We start from the raw sequence: 20,244 nt of genomic DNA, 5'->3' as shown, positions 1-20,244 counted from the left end.
CACACACGTTGATACACATACACCACACTCTCACACACGCCACCCAGGCTCATTCTCAATCGGACCGTCGTCGAGTAAAGTTCGTGAATAAAGATTTGCTAACGAATAGACGAGTTTATTTCTTGAGAACATAACATGGTGTCAGAAGTGACCGCGTACTTCTGAAGTGCATTTTTTTGGCGTCATTGTAGAAATCGCGAGAAAAGTGCAGAAAAGTTATTTTTTCGTTCGTGTCGGGACAAGTTTTTTTAAGCGTCGGGCGCCATCTTGTTTTTGTTTCACAGAGAGTGAAAGACTGTCCGCGACAGAACACGTTGGGTTGCAGTGGCGGCCATATTGTTTTCAAAGAAAAAGTGCTAAAAAGTGAGTGATCCTCATCGAAAATAAAACAGATGAAACAGATTCTGGAACACCAGAAACAGCTTTTCCAAGATTTGCTTGGAAGAGTAACAGCGCAGCGGAATGCGCCAGCAGCAGGTCCGGCGGCAGCGCTGGCAGCGGTTCACCGTTATCGGTGAACCCGCCAGGCGGAAGTATTTCAACTTCGAGCTTACAGAAGCTCAGACAGCCGACCCGGTGGAAGCGTTGAAAGCCATAAAGGAAAAGGTGACAGCCCAGTGAAATGTCATCGTGGACCGCTTGGATTTTTTCTCGGCGGCTCAATTCCCGACAGAAACCATCGATGACTATGCTAGCAGACTCAAACTGCTGGCCAAGACAGCAAAGCTGGGCAACGTGGAAGCGGAGCTTGTCACTTACAAGGTAGTCACCGCAAACAGGTGGCCAAGTTTGCGCACCAAAATGCTGACCATCACCGACATTACGTTGGCCAAAGCGGTCGACATGTGCCGAGCCGAGGAAATCGCGGCAAGACGGTCACACGTAGGCCAAAGCGGTCGACATGTGCCGAGCCGAGGAAATCGCGGCAAGACGGTCACACGAGCTAGCCATCCCTGGTGGATCGGACGTCCACAAGATCTCCGGACCGAAGCAGAAGAACCTGCGCTGCAAATTTTGCGGCGCCAATCACGAGTTCACCAAGGGTGCCTGACGGCTCTGGGGAAAAAGTGCCATAAGTGTGGGCAAAAAAAAACACTTCGAGAAGATGTGTAAAGTGAAGCATAAGCGCAGCAGCAAGTCGAAACGAGTGAAGGAGATCAAAGAAAGTCATTCAGAGGAAGATTCCGGGTCGTCCCAAAGTGATTCGTCTTCGGATGAAAGTGATGAACTCGAAATTGGAAAAAATTGGGACAACTCGGAAAGTGGTGGAAGTGTTCACGCTGACTTGGACCTTAAGTTCGCGAAAAAGTGGAAATCAGTGAAGTGCGAGCTCGATACAGGAGCAAATACCAGCCTAATCGGCGTCGAGTGCTTGGCAAAGCTCACAAGTGAAGCGAATCCAGCTCTGCTCTCGTCGAAATATCGCCTGCAAAGCTTCGGCGGCAACCCTATCAACGTCCTAGGGCAAGTGAAGATTCCCTGTCGCCGAAATGCCAAGCGGTACAAGCTGGTTCTGCAGGTCGTGGAAGGCGATCACCGTCCTTTGCTGTCAGCCAAAGCGTCTCGAATTTTGGGATTCGTCAAGTTCTGCAAAGCTGTTTCATTTGGGAAGCCTGATGGGTCACCACAGAACCTTTTGAACGGCCTCGGCAAGCTGGCTGGACCGATTTCTTTGGATGTAGACGACAGCATTCCACCGGTGATTCAACCACCGCGTCGTGTGCCCATCGCGATGCGGGACAAGCTGAAGAAGGAGCTGGAGTCGTTGGAAGAGCAGGGAATCATCGTGAAGGAGACAACGCACACGGACTGGGTGAGCAACATTGTCATCGTTCAAAAAGGGAATCCAGACGCGCCATCAATTCGAATTTGTTTGGACCCGATACCCCTGAACAAAGCCCTTAAACGACCAAACCTCCAGTTCGTCACACTTGACGAGATTCTACCGGAACTTGGACAGGCCCGAGTTTTTTCCACGGTGGACGCCAAGAAGGGGTTCTGGCACGTCGTACTCGATGAAGCCAGCAGCAAACTGACGACCTTTTGGACGCCTTTTGGTCGTTTCCGCTGGATCCGTTTGCCGTTCGGAATCGCCCCTGCACCCAAAATCTTCCAGATGAGATTGCAAGAAGTCATTCAGGGGCTGAAAGGCGTTGAATGCATAGCGGACGATTTGCTGGTATACGGAGTTAGAAACATCCTGGGAGAAGCGCTAAAAGACCACAACAATTGCCTGGAACGACTCCTCACTCGTCTAGAGGAGCACAACGTAAAGCTATATCGATCCAAACTTAAGCTGTGTCAAACTTCGGTTAAGTTTTACGGGCACGTATTGACTGACGAAGGGATCAAGCCGGACGAGAGCAAGATTGCGACGATCAAGAACTATCCGACCCCTACCAACCGCAAAGAAGTCCATCGCTTCATAGGTATGGTCAACTATCTGAGTCGATTCCTGAACAACCTCAGCGCCAGCTTGACGAATCTCCGTAGGCTGATCGTTGAGTCCGTTCCCTGGCAGTGGACGCAAGTCGAGGAAGAAGAGTTTCAACGGGTTAAATCTCTCGTGGCGGATACCGGAACCCTACGGTATTACAACATGCAGCAACCACTGACCATAGAGTGCGATGCAAGCTGTTTTGGTCTCGGCGTTGTGGTTTATCAGCAGGACGGAGTTATCGGATACGCCTCGCGGACTCTTACCAAGACGATCCTCTTTGCGTGCGTACGGTTCGATCAGCTGATCGTAGGAAATCCCATGACAACCATCAAGACGGATCACAAACCTCTCATCAGTTTGTTCCGAAAACCACTCCTGGCGGCCCCCCGCCGGCTCCAGCACATGCTGCTTAACCTGCAGCGGTATCGGTTTTTCATTGTGTTCGTCTCTAGGAAGGAAAACGTCGTCGCAGACGCTCTATCGCGAGCCCCGATTCTCGAGGAGGAGCCAGCGGATCAGTACCAAAAACTCAACATTTGCAGATTTTCCGGTGAACTCGAAGAAGTTCGCCTCAGCAGCTACTTGAGCGTTTCGGATAGTCGTCTGAAGGAAATCGAATCCGAAACAAAGAAGGACCAAACGATGCAGCTGATAGCCGACTACATTCAGCATGGTTGGCCGCTATCCGCTGACCGGGTCCCGGATGGAGCAAGGATTTACTTCGGTTATCGCAACGAGCTCTGTACACAGGATGGACTAGTTTTTCGCGGAGATCAAATCTTGGTTCCGCACAGTCTTCGTCGCAAACTGGTCGAATGCTGCCACGTGAGCCACAACGGAGTGGAGGCGACGTTGAAGCTAGCCAGGAACAACCTTTTCTGGCCAGGGATGAGCACACAAATAAAGGACGTCGTGATGCAGTGTGCTGTGTGTGCCAAGTTCGCAGCGTCTCAGCCCAATCCTCCAATGTTGAGCCACACCATCCCGATCCATCCTTTCCAGCTGGTCTCGATGGATGTCTTCCTGGCGGAGTATCGTGGTGCCAAGCGCAAATTTCTGGTAACCGTTGACCACTACTCCGACTTCTTCGAAGTGGACATCCTCAAGGATTTGACTCCGGAGGCCGTCATCGCAGCGTGCAAGACAAACTTTGCGCGCCACGGAAAGCCAGCGGGTGCTCAGCGACAATGCAACGAACTTTGTCAACCAGAAGATGTTCGAGTTTGCGCGAGATTGGGATTTCGAGTTTGTTACTTCGTCGCCCCATCACCAACAAGGAAACGGAAAGTCTGAGGCGGCCGTTAAGATCGCCAAACGGTTGCTTAAGAAGTCTGAAGAAACGGGAGCCGACTTCTGGTATGCACTTCTTCACTGGAGAAACATCCCAAACAAAATCGGGTCAAGTCCCGCGGCTCGTCAGTTTTCCCGCGCGACACGGTGTGGAATCCCATCGTCGACAGCCAAACTGCTCCCGCGGGTGGTTGAAGCAGTTCCTGAAGCAATCGACAAATAAGCACCACTACGACAAGAGGACGAGAGAGCTTCCAGAACTCAAGACTGGCTCACCTGTATACGTACAGCTGCATCTTGGAACTACCAAGCTGTGGTCTGCGGGAAGAGTCTTGGACCGACTGAGCGAGCGATCCTACCTGGTCGATGTGGAGGGAGCCGAATATCGACGAAGCCTGACACACGTTAAACCGCCAGCTGCATCGGAACTCCGATGCGATTACACCGCCTGTCCCGCAACCGTCGCAGCACAACTCCGAGGCAGTTTCACTGATTACCGGACTCGACAACTCTACTAACTGTCAACGAGAAAAAACCGTAGTGGCACCGCCTGCTGCGATTGAGATTCCATCATCACCATCAACAGTGGAGGTGGCGACCGGACAGACTGGAAATTCAACGCCTGCTGCAGCAACACGTGTTCGAGAACCAGTGCAACAATCGAATGCCGTTACACCGAAAATTAGACCGAAGAGAGAAACTAAAATTCCAGCTAGGCTTAGGGATTACGATATGAACTAGCTTTGTTAAAGTGAGGAGGATGTTGTGGTAGCACCCTGTGGTTTACGTACCAACTTGTTGTACAGACACACACATACACGTTGATACACATACACCACACTCTCACACACGCCACCCAGGCTCATTCTCAATCGGACCGTCGTCGAGTAAAGTTCGTGAATAAAGATTTACTAACGAATATACGAGTTTATTTCTTGAGAATATAACAAATATTGCTCCGGCTGTCAATAAATTTGTCAGTCCCTTCAAATAGATTGCTTTGATTTTCGTTCTATAATTTGATACCTCCCGCTCTCGACGGTGTGTGTGTGTGTGTTCCAATCCAATACCCGCTAACCGGTAGCGATATTATGGGAAAGTATAGTTTGTATCAGACTTTGTATATGCCGAATGCTGATACAACTTATCTCAGTCCCGGGTATTAGGTGGTGATAGCCCTCGCGCTGCTTCCAACGACCCGTTTCAGAATGACAGAGCTCCTTGCGGTCCAATTCCGAGGTCGCTGGGCATTGTTCGGCCCCGCCTAAACATATGGTACGTTCGTTTGATGGCTAGTTCGGCACTGAGTGCCGCACTCAGAGCTGTCAAAGTGTTTCTTTGAAGAAACTCGCGCTAGTTCCGCACGAGTTTCGCCGCCATCTTGGAACTGAAACTCTAGTGCCGCACTCGATATTTTTTCAGTTTCATGCGAGTTCCATGCACACTGAAAAAGAATGTTCGTTTGAACCAAAACTGGCACCGACGAGTGCGGCACTCAGTGCCACACTGGCTGTTCAAACGAACGTACCAATAGAAGCAAGCATCTGAAGGAAACTCGATCTATATTTAGACTTCCAATCCCGTCAGGCAATTCAGGGATCAGCGCGTATTTAATATGAGAAGATAACATGTTTCAACACTACGGATCAATTCACTGCTAGAGTGTAAACCGTCTGTTGGCCGACTGCTCAGCGTCCCAGACCACCAATCCAAAGGCGTGAGTTCGAATCCCACCTGATTCAATTTCGTTTTTTTGTTCATATTCAAAGTTCAAATTCCTGATTCCAAATTTCAAAGGTACCGACCGGGATTTGATCCCTGAACCTTCTGCTTGTGAGGCAGAAGCCGTAACCATTAAGCCACGGAGCCGGTTATACCTCCCGCTCACGACGGTCCCTTTAATATCGACAACGAGAGAGTCCACTGTATTATTTATTGAGTTAAAAGATTGACTGTTAGCGCCCTTACACCATTTAAACGAGCACCCCATGCGCCCCTACCGAGAAACCCCCCTCCTTTCGGAAATCCTGTGCACGGCCCTGCGTTGAGTGATCAAGTGAACCCCTTGATAAACTTAGTAATACTTGAAATAAATTTATATTATTTAACTAACCTGCGTACAATAAATCCCACATTGTGCACAGCAACAATGTCGCCGGAATCTTTTGTAGTGCAATTTACATAATAACTGATAGCTTGATCGTAAACTAGGCCTTAAAAAGTTTTGTGCCTTTCCTTCCAATTTGTTACCACACTTAATTAGTTTTCCGTGAACTTCGTCAATAGCTGTGCATAGGATTCGACTTTGCACTCTCGCAGTAAAGTACGGGAAACTTTTTTCACAACAACATGTTTCAAATGCCCTTGTTTTCAATGATGGTATTGATCGTCCAGGAATCATTGATCTTTTTTTTTTGTCATTATTTGCTGATGCAACTTTTGCGTCAGGACAAATACTTTCATTTGGTTCAAAAGTGAATTTTAACTCCATATGTTCTTTCGATTTCGAAGTCTGCTTGCTGCTATTAATACTTAGCAAACCCAGTGTTCGGAAATATCTTTCTTTGAATTTATTTAGTTGCTGAAGTTGGGATTTATTCTGGTTTCTGTTAGTTTCTGGTGATTTGTTGTTAGGTAGATTTGTCCGCTTGATCTGACCAAGAAATTGTTGACTATCAGGATTGTCTGTTTTTGATTTTGAATTGGAAAAAAAAGTCTGCTGCTCTGTTCCAGGTAGTTTTTCGGAATCTGGAGAAGCCTTTGATGGTTTTATTTTTGAATTACATCCCAAGCGAGCACTATTTTGAAGCTCGAATCCATGTCTAAGTTTTTTATTTGCTAAAATTTTGGCAGATAATTTTATAGGTCGAGAGAGCCTACCTCTCAAACGGCATGTATTTTCGATATTAGAGTACACATTTAACGTTTCCGCATCGTTATGTCTGACGGATTTCTTATTTAACAAACTTTTAAGTTTGCGATTGTTTTGCTTGTGGCTTGCCGTATGTTTTCCTTTCAAATTAAAATATTCTTCAATTCCATTGTTTGATGCAGCAAGTTTTTTTACACTCATATTTAATATTGTTTTCTGTTTACTGATTGTTTGATATGAAGAATATTTTTTTTTGTTGGCGCATTCAGCTGGTGCACTTTTACCATCATCGAGATTTATGTTTTTGCATTCCAAAGTGATTTGATTTACGGCATCATGTTTTGGCACTATGAGACTTGTAACTGTTTTATGTAGAAATTCACTATTACGAGATAACTTTAAATTATTCACAGCAGTTCCAGGACATTCTATAATACTCTGCTCTTGATAATCAGTACACTCATTTTTTAAGCTGTCTTGTCTGAGCCGGTTTGATCTTCGAACTGTACAAACGTTGAATTTGTTAGATTTTTCGTATGATTTTATTCTTTTAATGTTTTTGGTATGTACTTCTCCGGTGGCATTAAAAGTGGAAGACATGTGTTTGAACAAATTTGACGTGGAAACGGTTTCAAATTTGTCACCATCATGCAAGTTGATTGTTCTATAGATTTCGGTTTCACTTTTGCCATACGTATAATTTTGATGCGAACTTTCTCCATTTTCTGCTGAAGCAGATTGTTGCGTGATTAGGGCTTCTTTAATTTCCGCATTACTTATTCCATTTGCTATCTCAATAACAACTTCACTTCGTTCGAAGTTAGTATTGGATGCAGAAATATCTTCTGCAAATGGTGCCGAAGAAATATTTATATTTGAATGTTTTGGTTGAGAGTTTTTTGATCTGCTTGCAAATTGGTTATTCTTCAATGCTCTCCATTTAAATGTTTCGTCTTCTGCTATTTCTTCCTGCTTAGGCAATATGCTTTCTCGATTAAAAGTTGATGACATGTGGCTAAGTAAATTTTCAATAAAATCCATTGCTAAAATGCCTAATGTGAGGAAAATGTGTTACACTTTTTAAGATTTTAAACTAAATACATCCCATGATATCAATCAAACACCCAGGGTCCCAGTTAACTCAATCCGTATTCTGAAACGGAATCTAATTAGAATCGTATACAAATTCCGTTTCAAACGCAACAACCGGTTCCGTGTTCGAACCGGTTGTTGCGTTTGAAACGGAATTTGTGTACAATTCTAATTAGATTCCGTTTCAGAATTCGGATTCATTTGATTGGGGTGTGCTTCTACGAACTGTCAAACAAATATTGCCACATGCACGTCTATAGAGCTATCTAAGCCCGATCTCACACACACTAGCACACCATTTGTTTTGCTGGCTGGTACAAAATTTAACCTCACTTTTTTTCGTGTACGTACACGCAATACATGCGCACGTAGATAACTCTATACCAGAGGGTTCAAAAATCTTTCTTATCTGCACCATGCATGTCGAACATGAGCAATTCTCTAGGAAATCGGCCGATTTCGATCATTTTTATTTTGTGTATTTTTTTATTTGGCTCAAACTTTGTGAGGCCTTCCTTATGACTAAAGAAGCTATTTTGTGTCATTGCAATGCATTGGTTCACCCATACAAATTTCCATAGAATTTTGGCAGCTGTCCATACAAAAATGGTACGTAAATATTCAAAAATCCGAGGGGGATGTAACTCCCGAGATGAGCTCAAGATTCAGCTTCGATGACGGTCGATGAGCACGATTTACCACGATTTGGCGCGATTTGGCACGATTCAATCGCGATGTAGAAAAATCGCGCGATGTGAGCTGTCTACTGCTCGAATGAGTTTGACAGCAACCAAATGACAGTTCTCGCTGACGTATATGATTCGAGCAGTGGAAGAGCCAAACAAAAAAAAATGACACGTGGCAAAGTGGCTGTTGGAGGACGAATTTTGTTGGAACCAATGTCACGGAATCACGGCGGTTGTGGTAGTCCATTCACACCGACGGCTACGACCACAACCGGCAGGACCACGAGAAGTGCCGCGAGGAGCCAGAGTAGGTTTTCGGTGGAAGTACAGTGGTAGCTCGGGAAGTAGCAACTCGGTCGAGTGGCGGAGGTGGAGGTTCTACCGCTTAGAGCAGCTTTAACGGTGGCCACGGCAGGTGGAAATAGCAGCAACATCAGTTCTGAGCACAAAAACCTGCTCAACCAGCTGGCCTTGAACACGTTTTGTACCCAAAATGTCCTGCAGCGAATCGCGCAACGGTTCATGGTGGATCCACACAAGTCTCCGCCCAATACGCCACCTTTCAGCTGATCGGCCACTAATCCGGAGGGACCGTCATCGCAACTGCCCGGTGGTAAAGACTGTCCAACCCTGCACCACTCGACAGCCGTAACAAACATTCTCGCTCTTCTTCTATGCCCACTTTTCAGACGCCTAACCGGCCTACCTGTCGCGAATCTTCTGAGAGGGCATGCACGAATTCCGGTCGGTTCTAATGCCCACGACGGAATTTGGGCAGGTTCACCAGGCTGACAGCAATGTAAGTTTCCTTACTTCCATGACGAATAACTCAAAATCCATAGCATCGACACATTTTCTCACCATCCTAATAATTTTTTTTATAGATTTGGTTAAAAAACGCAGAATTTCTTGAGTCCTATTGAAAGCAGTTGAACTCGAAGAACGAAACCGCCGACCATGTCGAAGTGCGTCGTCGGAATCTACCTCAAGCTGGACGAGTCCATCGCCAACAGGGGTGATTGTGTGGCCAGTGCGGATTCCGGCTCGCAGAGTGCCACCGTTGAGCCGTGCACGAATGCATTTGAACGCGTAAACGTTTCGCGAGCAGACTGTCTTCTACGCCAAGTGTCTGTCCACGGACGTGCCGAAAGCGGTGGAGGTTCTGTCCGATATTGCAGAACCGATCATTCAGAACTCGACGCTGGTTGAGGTTGAAATCGAGCGGGGTGTGATCCTGCGTGAGATGCAGGAGGTCGTGAGCAACCTGAGGAAGTAATCTTTGACCGTCTGCACGCGACCGCCTACCATTGAATTCCTCTCGTTTGGCAAGGCCGACCTGCAAGTTTACATCGATATGCACTACACCACTGCCCGGCCAATCACACTATCCCCGCATCGTCCTAGTTGTGGCCGGTGGCGTCAAGCACGAAGACCTGGTCAAGCCGAGTCTAGCCTCAGAAAAGTTGCCAACACCTTCGATAGAAAGGCCCCCATCGATTCACCTGTTCGGAAGCGCGCGTCTGCGATGATTCGCTGCTGGCGCACGTCGTCACTGCCGTCGAGGGTTGTGGCTGGATCGCCCAGATAACGTTACGCTGATGGTCGCCAACACGCTGATCAGCGCGAGGGATCGCTCGCGTGAAAGACTGCCGCGGCCGCCGCAGAGCACAACCTTTGCCACATCTTCCAGTGGTTCAACACGTGCTACAACGACACCGGCCGGTGGGGCACCTACTTCATGTGCGATCCGCTCACGTACGCGGACATGGTGTTCAACCTGCAGAACCAGTCGATGCATCGTGCACAGAACCAGACTAACATGCTGCTGCAGCTGGATGGTCAAGACGTCAATCTGCGATGACATTGGCCGGCTGTGCGACAACCGTTGGTTTTCGTTGCACGAGCAGGAGAAGCGCAATGACAACGTCAACGCCCAGAACGTGCGCGATGTCGCGAAATAGTTCATCTCGACCGCTGCCCGGCCATTACAGCCAATAAACTTTTTTTTTGTGGTTTTGCAGCTAATAAATATCGACCCGTAGAAATGTGACTAATAAAGAAATCGGACGAACGTTTATTATTATTTACTTTATTTCTCTTCCTATTTCCATCTAAAATCCTCATCTGTAAGGGCATCTCCACCGCAGGGACCTAATTGCGATGCAAAGCTAATTTGGCACCCGCGTCAAGCCCACCGCGGTACTTGTGCGAGAGATAATTTAGGTTCGAGTTCATCCGTGTTCATCCGAATCTAAACAAAACTCAGGTTAGCTCCGGGATCTACCGGGAGCAAATCGTCTGACGGATGGTTTTTTCCAAGCAAAACAATGTAATTGGGCCAATGTGAGTTTGTAAACAAAGAGTTTATCCTGCTCACGTCAGCAAATGTTTACATTAGGAGTGATGAGTGATTTTTCGATTTCAATTCTTCGAGTTTGAAGATATTTTCCCTCCCGTGCTGCAAGTTTACGCATGAAAAATTAATTTTGGTAATCTGGAGTGATGCAGTTCAGTTTTTTAGGTCAGATTGGGGCTGTGTTTGTTTAATTTTGGACAACGCATTGTCGATCTACTGCCGGACATGCAAGAGACAAGTCATTTGTATTGAGTAAAAAGCAAAATTCAAGCATAACATTTTAAATAAGCCAATACGGATTTGAAAACAAGCAATCCTAGCAATCCTGATCTTAAATTCTTAAATTCTTAAATTCATCAAATCAAATCAAATTATTCGCTCTACAGCATTGCCTTGGCGTTCTCGATTGCGAGATTCCTAATCGAAACTAGGTGTCCGAAGGCTTGATTGTTGAGGCAATTGCAAACCTCTTTTCACACCTTAGCTTCCATCCACCCCGGGATTCGAACTGACGACCTTTGGATTGTTAGTTCCGCTGCCTACCAGCGACTCCACCGAGACAGGACCCAGGGAGACGACTCCTACACCTGGACTGAGCTAACGACCTAACCTTTTAGGTTAGTCCGGGGCCAACATTTACTTCCCTTCCGACGGAAGGCGTGATCAGACAAATCTCGTTTCGAAAAATGCCACCGACTGGGCCGACTGGGTGACCACGGTTCCCGGCTCTTAAATTCTTAAATTCTTAAATTGGGTCCTAAAATGAAGCTTAGATTGCTGATATTATTGTTTACAGTGATAAAGCTTATTTTTCTGAGTACAATGACCCTTTGTACGACCACAAAGAGCTTAAAATGGATTTTTAAATCAATTTTGAAAAATTGACCTCGCGGTCCTTTTTGACAGAAAAGCTCCTACTTGACAGCTCGTTCCAAGGGGACTATAGTTGATCTATCGAAAACATGTTGTCTTGTCTAAAAAAAAAAATACATTCAAATGAAAAAAAGTGATCAGAAATGGTTTTTAATCGTGTTTTTTACCGTTGTACAAAAAAATTGACATAGGGCTTTAGTACCCAATTAGGTACCAAATATTCTATTCCAATACATCAAAATTTTCACCAGAGTCTGGCCTACACGCCTCGCGTGTCCAAATAAATCGCAAAAATGGCTAATGTGCCTTAAAAGTGTCCTAAATGCATTTAAATAGTCATCAAAAATAAAATAAATTAAAATGCTCGGAAATCTATGACCGTAAACCTTCGGACGAATGATTCACCCGACATTTTGTAGTGGAATAGTTATACTTAAAGCCTATTGTATGGGTTTTAGCATAGCATAGCATAGCATAGCATAGCATAACGGGTCTGCACCACGCTGTAGGGGGTGCCACAATGGTCAATTCAATATTCTTAGACAATTTGATTGCTGCCCTCACGTCAGTAAATGTTTACATTAGGAGTGATGAGTGATTTTTCGATTTCAATTCTTCGAGTTTGAAGATATTTTCCCTCCCGTGCTGCAAGTTTACGCATGAAAAATTAATTTTGGTAATCTGGAGTGATGCAGTTCAGTTTTTTAGGTCAGATTGGGGCTGTGTTTGTTTAATTTTGGACAACGCATTGTCGATCTACTGCCGGACATGCAAGAGACAAGTCATTTGTATTGAGTAAAAAGCAAAATTCAAGCATAACATTTTAAATAAGCCAATACGGATTTGAAAACAAGCAATCCTAGCAATCCTGATCTTAAATTCTTAAATTCTTAAATTCATCAAATCAAATCAAATTATTCGCTCTACAGCATTGCCTTGGCGTTCTCGATTGCGAGATTCCTAATCGAAACTAGGTGTCCGAAGGCTTGATTGTTGAGGCAATTGCAAACCTCTTTTCACACCTTAGCTTCCATCCACCCCGGGATTCGAACTGACGACCTTTGGATTGTTAGTTCCGCTGCCTACCAGCGACTCCACCGAGACAGGACCCAGGGAGACGACTCCTACACCTGGACTGAGCTAACGACCTAACCTTTTAGGTTAGTCCGGGGCCAACATTTACTTCCCTTCCGACGGAAGGCGTGATCAGACAAATCTCGTTTCGAAAAATGCCACCGACTGGGCCGACTGGGTGACCACGGTTCCCGGCTCTTAAATTCTTAAATTCTTAAATTGGGTCCTAAAATGAAGCTTAGATTGCTGATATTATTGTTTACAGTGATAAAGCTTATTTTTCTGAGTACAATGACCCTTTGTACGACCACAAATAGCTTAAAATGGATTTTTAAATCAATTTTGAAAAATTGACCTCGCGGTCCTTTTGACAGAAAAGCTCCTACTTGACAGCTCGTTCCAAGGGGACTATAGTTGATCTATCGAAAACATGTTGTCTTGTCTAAAAAAAAATACATTAAAATGAAAAAAAGTGATCAGAAATGGTTTTTAATCGTGTTTTTTACCGTTGTACATAAAAATTGACATAGGGCTTTAGTACCCAATTAGGTACCACATATTCTATTCCAATACATCAAAATTTTCACCAGAGTCTGGCCTACACGCCTCTCGTGTCCAAATAAATCGCAAAAATGGCTAATGTGCCTTAAAAGTGTCCTAAATGCATTTAAATAGTCATCAAAAATAAAATAAATTAAAATGCTCGGAAATCTATGACCGTAAACCTTCGGACGAATGATTCACCCGACATTTTGTAGTGGAATAGTTATACTTAACCTTCGGGAAGTCGCGTGTTTTCGCCTTTCTTACAAGTGCCCTTACAAACTGTGTACAAAGTACACGTACGCGACCTCCGGTGGGTTAAAGCCTATTGTATGGGTTTTAGCATAGCATAGCATAGCATAGCATAACGGGTCTGCACCACGCTGCACTATGGGGTTTCAGGCGGCCATAAATCGAAAAACCGACATACTCTAATTATTTTTTTGGTATTTTTTTTCGAAAATAAACATTCTAACTAAGAAAAATCCGGAGTTTGAAAGTTGTAGGTTCAATATTCACTGAATTGCAGACCTTCAAAGGCGAAAATGGTAAGAAAAAACATGTTTTTTGACAAAAAAATGATTATTTTTCATAGTTGCACTGTGTAGCTGTTTATGTATTTTTTCCTGCATCATTATATATATTCAGAAAGGTAATTGATTCAACTTTTCAATAACATTTTACAAAACACACTTTTACAGGCAAAAAAAATAATAAAAATCAAAAAAGATGGATTTTTATTTAAAATTTAGTTTTTTTCAACTTTGTTAATGGAGTACTTTTTTTGTGTGCATTTGTGCGATCTGAAAATTTTGCAGCTTAAAATTTGAACCATGTCCTAACTTGTCTCCAAATTTCAAAGTGCACTTTTGTGCACTTTTTGAGTTATGCCATTTTGAACATTTTGATTCATGCAAGAAAATTAATTATTTCGCGTATACGCTTGGTTAAAATCACATTATTTACCTGCGGAGGCAGAAATGACGTACCTGCTATGTATGTTTTGAAATTGATTTGATATTCATGACTTTGTTGGTACTTAGGTACGTTTAATAAAATTAGAAATTCCTATTCTAAGTATTTTACAGAAACGATGCGTCGAATATTCATATCAGTTCGTTGTTGTGTTCTTTTGAAAGTATGGATAATAATACCGTAGTGTCCCGGTACGATATAACGAAGCACTATTCTGAAAACGTGAGAACTGCTTTCGAGTATATTTGTAAGAATTACAACATTGCAGAACCATCACATGATCAACTCAGGGAAAAACCACAGAGGAAAAACTACGCACGTTGTTCTGTAGCTTCAAAACGAGATATACAAAAGCCCATAGAAGAAGTTCATATTTTAAGTAATCTAACGACAATCGGTTACATAGTGATTTTGATTTAGAAGAATTTATCGTGGAAAACGTGAATTTTGCAAGTGGATCAACCAAAAACGTGGACGAGAATCCATACAATGTTCCATAAAATAAACCGTCTAAAATTCTAAAACACCGCAAAAATCAAATTTTAATTGGATGGGGAGGGGGGGGGGGGGTTCTTCAAAGAGAGGTGGATTTTAACTCAAGAAAAAGGGGAGGGAGATTGAACGTAAATCAAAAACTTTAACATAGCATAAACCGCCATTCCGTGCATCAAATAGACAGAGCAAGAATATTAAAATTCACCACTTTAATGCATGTGGCATATATGAAAAAAATCGAAAATTAAACTTTTTTTTGGAAAAATATCAAAATTCATTTGTTTTCATTATACTTAGTACAAACAACACAAAAAAGTCACAAAAAAGCAAAAAAATATTTTTGGCCGCTCGCTTATATGGAAATACCCCATAGTGCGCTGTAGGGAGTGCCACAATGGTCAATTCAATATTCTTAGACAATTTGATTGCTGCCCGGTACATCCAAAAATATCTAAGAACGTTAATTTCCACACTGTGCTCCAAGGCTACGCCCATACAGTCCCGTGGGGATTTGGGACGGGATGTTTTTGTTGTTCACTAGTGGCAAAAGTGCAGGGAACCCATGCGACTTTTAAAAGTGAACGGAATATTTTTGGGAGGTTTGGAATGGGGGTTAGGGGAATTTCATCGGGCCGATGAAAATTGTTGAATGCGTAATGTATTACGTGTGTGCGTGCGTCGCGCGTTGTTATTGCACTTCGATAGAGCTCCGCGAAAGTGACCCAAGAACCACCGATTTTCCGTTCCGTCGTGGCCGAAAGTGTGATTAATCATCGCCAAAGTGCGTCGCGAACCGGCATCGTGTGTTATAATTGGCCCGCAGTCGATGGCCGGGCAATAAAAGTGAATTTAGTTTTGCCATCCATCGTCGTCGTCGCGGGATAAACAGGCAGAACAAAGGGCGAAGTGTGGTCTAGCAACAAGACCAGTGGCAGTGCTATTGTGTCGACTGCGTATACGCACACTTGTCGAAACCTCGCGCGGTGTGCCGAGAGTGCGATTTTTGAAAAAAGGAAACGGGCAAAAAGTTTTAAACTTTTTTGTGAAAAAATAATTAATTAAATTTTAATATTGTGAAACATTGTGCGAGTAGTGAAACGCATTTACACACACAGAAGACGTCCTCTTCCGGGTATGAAGACCGTTAGGCTTCGAGATAAAAGCCCCGTTACGGTGTCGTGAGAAAACCGGGGCTAGGTCTCGGTAGCCCTTAGGTGGTTCTCCACCCCGAGACTAGGTAGCGCAGCCCTGATAAGGCTGCCTACCGAAAACGAGGATCGCGAATGGCAAGAAGATTGGATATCCGGAACAAACGGCAGAAGCCCATTGAAAAGCAGATCACCGAGTGGCGACTCGGTTCTTGGAACTGCAGGTCCCTAAACTTTCTGGGTTTCGAACTCGCTTTGGCGAATAAGTTGCAACCTCGCAACTTCGATGTTGTGGCACTGCAGGAGGTGTCCTTGGAGGAGAGGCAGGTGCTGGACTGGCCAGGTCAGCAGACCAATTCCAGATTCTATCTGAGCGGCGGCACGGACAAGAAGCTGGGTACCGGCTTTATCGTGAGGGGCAAGATGCAGGATCGCGTGTTCGGCTTCACGGCGATCAGCGAGCGGATGTGCAAGTTAAGAATACGAGGCCGGTTCTTTAACTATAGCATTATCAACGTGCACTGCCCCCACGAAGAAAGACTCGATGACGAAAAGGAAACGTTTTACGCGAAGCTGGAGGAGGAGTACGACAGCTGTCCGCGTCAAGATGTGAAAATCGTCATTGGGGACATGAACGCTCGGTTCGGCAGAGAGGAAATGTTTCGACCAACTATAGGCCCGGAAAGCCTACACATGGTCACGAACGACAACGGCCAACGCTGCATCGACTTCGCAGCCTCTCGTGGAATGGTGGTTAGAAGCACTTACTTTCCACGCAAGGACATCCATAAAGCCACCTGGACATCACCTGATCAACGGACGAAAACGCAAATCGACCACGTTCTGATCGACGGCCGATTCTTCTCGGACGTAACAAACGTGCGCACCTTTCGCGGTGCGAATATTGACTCGGACCACTACCTAGTTGGAGTTGACATGCGCTCAAAGCTGTCGACGGTGTTCAACCAACGCCGAAGTCGGCGGGCCCCTCCGTTCAACACCGCGTGTCTGCAGAACGGAGATGTGGCCCACAGTTACGCGCAGCAGCTTGAAGCGAATCTGGCGCAGCCTCGCTCGAAGATGGTTGGAGTCGTATACGCTCAGCCATCGGCAGTGCAGCGGAAGCCACACTGGGTAGTGCGATCCGAGTCATTCGAAACGATTGGTACGACGACGAGTGCCAGCGGATTACCGCCGAGAAGAAGGCAGCCTACGACAGGAAGCTGCACAAGGCGACGAGAGGGAACGTGGAACGATACAGGCAGGCTCGGAATCGGCAGGTCGCGGTCTTCAAGCTTAAGAAGCGCCAGCAAGAAGACCGAGATAGCGCGGAAATGGAGCAGCTATTCCGAGCTAACGAAACGCGGAAGTTTTACGAGAAGGTGAACCGGTCCCGCAAAGGCTTCGTGCCGCGAGCCGACGTGTGCAGGGACAACGAGGGGAACCTGATCGTAAGCAAGAGCGAGGTGTTGGACAGGTGGAAGCAGTACTTCAACGAGCACCTCAACGGCGATGAAGCGGACGGAGACGGCGTAGGAGTCAACCTTGGAGCGCCCGCAGCTGATGAACAGTTCCCAGTGCCTGATCTGGAGACGGTGAAGAGGGAGATCAGGAAGCTGAAGAACAACAGAGCTGCCGGCAAGGATCGGTTACCCGGTGAGCTCTTCAAATATGGAGGAGAGAAACTGGCGAGGGCGCTTCACTGCGTGATCTCCAAGATCTGGGAGGAGGAGAAGCTACCGCACTATGGGCCATCCCCATACAAACAGGCGGCCAAATTATTTTTTTGCTTTTTAAATGTTTTTTTCATACAAATTTGAGTAATTGTATGGTATTGAAATGGTATACGTCTATTTTTATGACTTTTCAAGTTTTTCAATAGTTGATTGTTTATAATAAATAGTCTACTTTTCATACATTTGCAAGTAAAACAGAATTGCGTATAAATTAGCCCGGGTAAAAAAAAATAAAGTTGCTCAAATCAAAAATTATATGAGATTGCCCGAAAGAGTACACAAAATGGAGTTAACAATTGACGACTTTTATATACCATGGGGTCCTAGGGGATGGTCTGGGGAACAATTCCTCCGAAGGGTGCAAGACGATCCGAGGCTCCTGGTCTTGCCTTGAACCGGATTTATTCCGGCGTCGCAGAAATTCTCATGGTCCCAGCCAAATGTATAGGGAAAAATCAAAGCACACTAAGAAGGCTGCCTCGATCAGAGGACGCCACATGTCAACCGACCACCACGTGGTCGGAAAATAACTTCAAATTCGGCTTCAAAATTACATTTAGCGTTTATTAAGTGTTTTTGTTTAAATATCTGATTGCATAAAGTGTCCTAGGAATAACAAAACCAATTTAAAAGCCAACATTGATGATACCCTTCTGCCACGTGGTGGTTGGTTGACATGTGGCGTCCTCTGATCGAGGCAGCCTTCTTAGTGTGCTTTGATTTTTCCCTATACATTTGGCTGGGACCATGAGAATTTCGGCGACGCAGGAATGAATCCGGTTCAAGGCAAGACCAAGAGCCTCGGATCGTCTTGCACCCTTCGGAGGAATTGTTCTTCAGACCATCCCCTAGGACCCCATGGTATATAAAAGTCGTCAATTGTTAACGGCTGACATGTACAGAGCAATTTACCTAAATGCTCCAGTTTTACGGGTTAATTCCCATTTAAACTTGTTCCTGCTCAAGGCAAGCCAGTTTTCAACCAAATGGGCTGAAATTTTGGCCTGAGCCTCCATTTTGAGTACTGTTTCGGGCAATCTCATATAATTTTTGATTTAAGCAACTTTAATTTTTTTGACCCACATTTCTTGGATTATTGTTTTTTGCATTTTCAATATTTTCTTTATGTTTTAAAAACGTATTTTTTTTTCAATTTTGGATTTTATCCGATAAAGCCGTTGCAAATATTTTTCAAAGTTTATGTCGCTCCCCCCTTCAAAATTGGTCTGAAAAATCAGGGGGCAAAAAAAATATTTTTCCAAAAAACTTAAAAATTTCCATGAAAATAGAAGTCTAATCAACTGAAAACAATCTAAAATGCATTTTTCTGCATTGATAATCATATTTAGCATGTTTGGGCTTGTTTAAAAATGTTTTGAATTTTTATGAAATTCCAATGTACAGCACCGCAAAAAAAAATATTTTTCGCAAAAAATAAAATATTCGTCAATACTTAGATATTTTGGAAACTAATGATTGCAAAACAACTGGACAGGTGTATAATGCATTTTAAAACACTTTTTTCATTAAAATGTTGTAAACATGGCTCGTAATTTCAATTTTTATACTTTTTTATTTTTTGTCCCCCCCTCTCGACTTTGGTCAGAGTCAAGGGACATAAACTTCAAAAAATATTTGCAACGGCCTAATTAAGTTTTCCGAAAACTGAAAATCAAGCTTTTTCCATGCTGGTAATTTACCCATACTCACAGAAAAAGTTCAAGGGCAACATTTGGAAAAAAATATATTTTAAATTACTTAATGAATTTAGTTAAACAATTAATAATATTTACCAAAAAAAAACATTGCCACATCCAAGTTGGAATCTGTTTTCAAATATTCCATTATGTGACAAAATGAAATAGAATCTATTATGTTTTATTTTTATATTAATTTTTCATTAACTTTACCTCTTGTTTAATGAACAAAAATTAATAGCGATCATTTGATTCATAAAAAATATTATGAAAATCTGTGACAAAGACCCCAATATTCATTAAGATATTGAATGTCTTAAACAGCTTTTCCATAGAGGAGAAAAGCAACTCGCGACAAAATTTTGAGGCTAGGAATTTTGACAGGTATGATTTTCATAAAGTATTCGCCTCCTTTTCTCTCCCACAAAAAAACTGGGGACAAGCCCAGTCAACTCAATCGGAATTCTGAAACGGAATCTATTTAGAATCGTATACAAATTCCGTTTCAAACGCAACAACCGGTTCCGTGTTCGAACCGGTTGTTGCGTTTGAAACGGAATTTGTGTACGATTCTAATTAGATTCCGTTTCAGAATTCGGATTGATTTGACTGGGAGGTTGCTGTCAAACTAGGCAAAAATGTTAAAGTCACTCACAAAATGAACTTTGAGTGATTTGAGTTCATTTCTGACGTCACGATTTTCTCCTCTATACTCAAAAACATTGAAATAGTGAAAAGAACCTTAAATTTAAAGAAAATTAGTAAAGCAGAAACGAGTTACTTCAATTTGAAAATTGTACAAAATATTACAAAATTATTAAAGAGTTAAAAAATAATTTTCAAACAAGTATGCTCAGAATTCCCGACTTTTCCCGACTTTTTGACAAAAAAATCACAAATTCCCGACTTTTTCCCGACTTTTTGCGGATTTTGGCGAATTCCCGACTTTTTCCCGCCTTTCCCGATT

The 20,244-nt window shown here is 43.9% G+C and overlaps 1 protein-coding gene across 1 annotated transcript; it reads left to right on the top strand.

Annotated features, from left to right (window-relative positions):
* The first annotated feature begins 1,105 nt into the window (after positions 1-1,105).
* On the top strand, positions 1,106-4,223 carry LOC128093861 (uncharacterized protein K02A2.6-like). The gene is made up of 4 exons (XM_052711711.1): positions 1,106-1,813; positions 1,922-3,610; positions 3,654-3,796; positions 4,148-4,223. Exons 1-4 carry the CDS (start codon positions 1,106-1,108, stop codon positions 4,221-4,223), a joined length of 2,616 nt encoding a protein of 871 aa, XP_052567671.1.
* The last annotated feature ends 16,021 nt before the right edge of the window (positions 4,224-20,244 follow it).

This window comes from Culex pipiens, chromosome 1 (assembly GCF_016801865.2).
Source record: "Culex pipiens pallens isolate TS chromosome 1, TS_CPP_V2, whole genome shotgun sequence".
Taxonomy (NCBI): domain Eukaryota; kingdom Metazoa; phylum Arthropoda; class Insecta; order Diptera; family Culicidae; genus Culex; species Culex pipiens.
Note: the sequence above shows the minus strand (reverse complement) of the source record. Positions and strands in the feature narration are given on the sequence as shown.

Bases quoted from the DNA above. Each gene is read 5' to 3' on its own strand.
- LOC128093861 (XM_052711711.1), top strand. From the start codon at position 1,106: ATGTGTAAAGTGAAGCATAAGCGCAGCAGCAAGTCGAAACGAGTGAAG. The intron at 3,611-3,653 runs GCGGGTGCTCAG...GTCAACCAGAAG, and splicing joins TTGCGCGCCACGGAAAGCCA to ATGTTCGAGTTTGCGCGAGA. The intron at 3,797-4,147 runs GTATGCACTTCT...TTAAACCGCCAG, and splicing joins GAAACGGGAGCCGACTTCTG to CTGCATCGGAACTCCGATGC.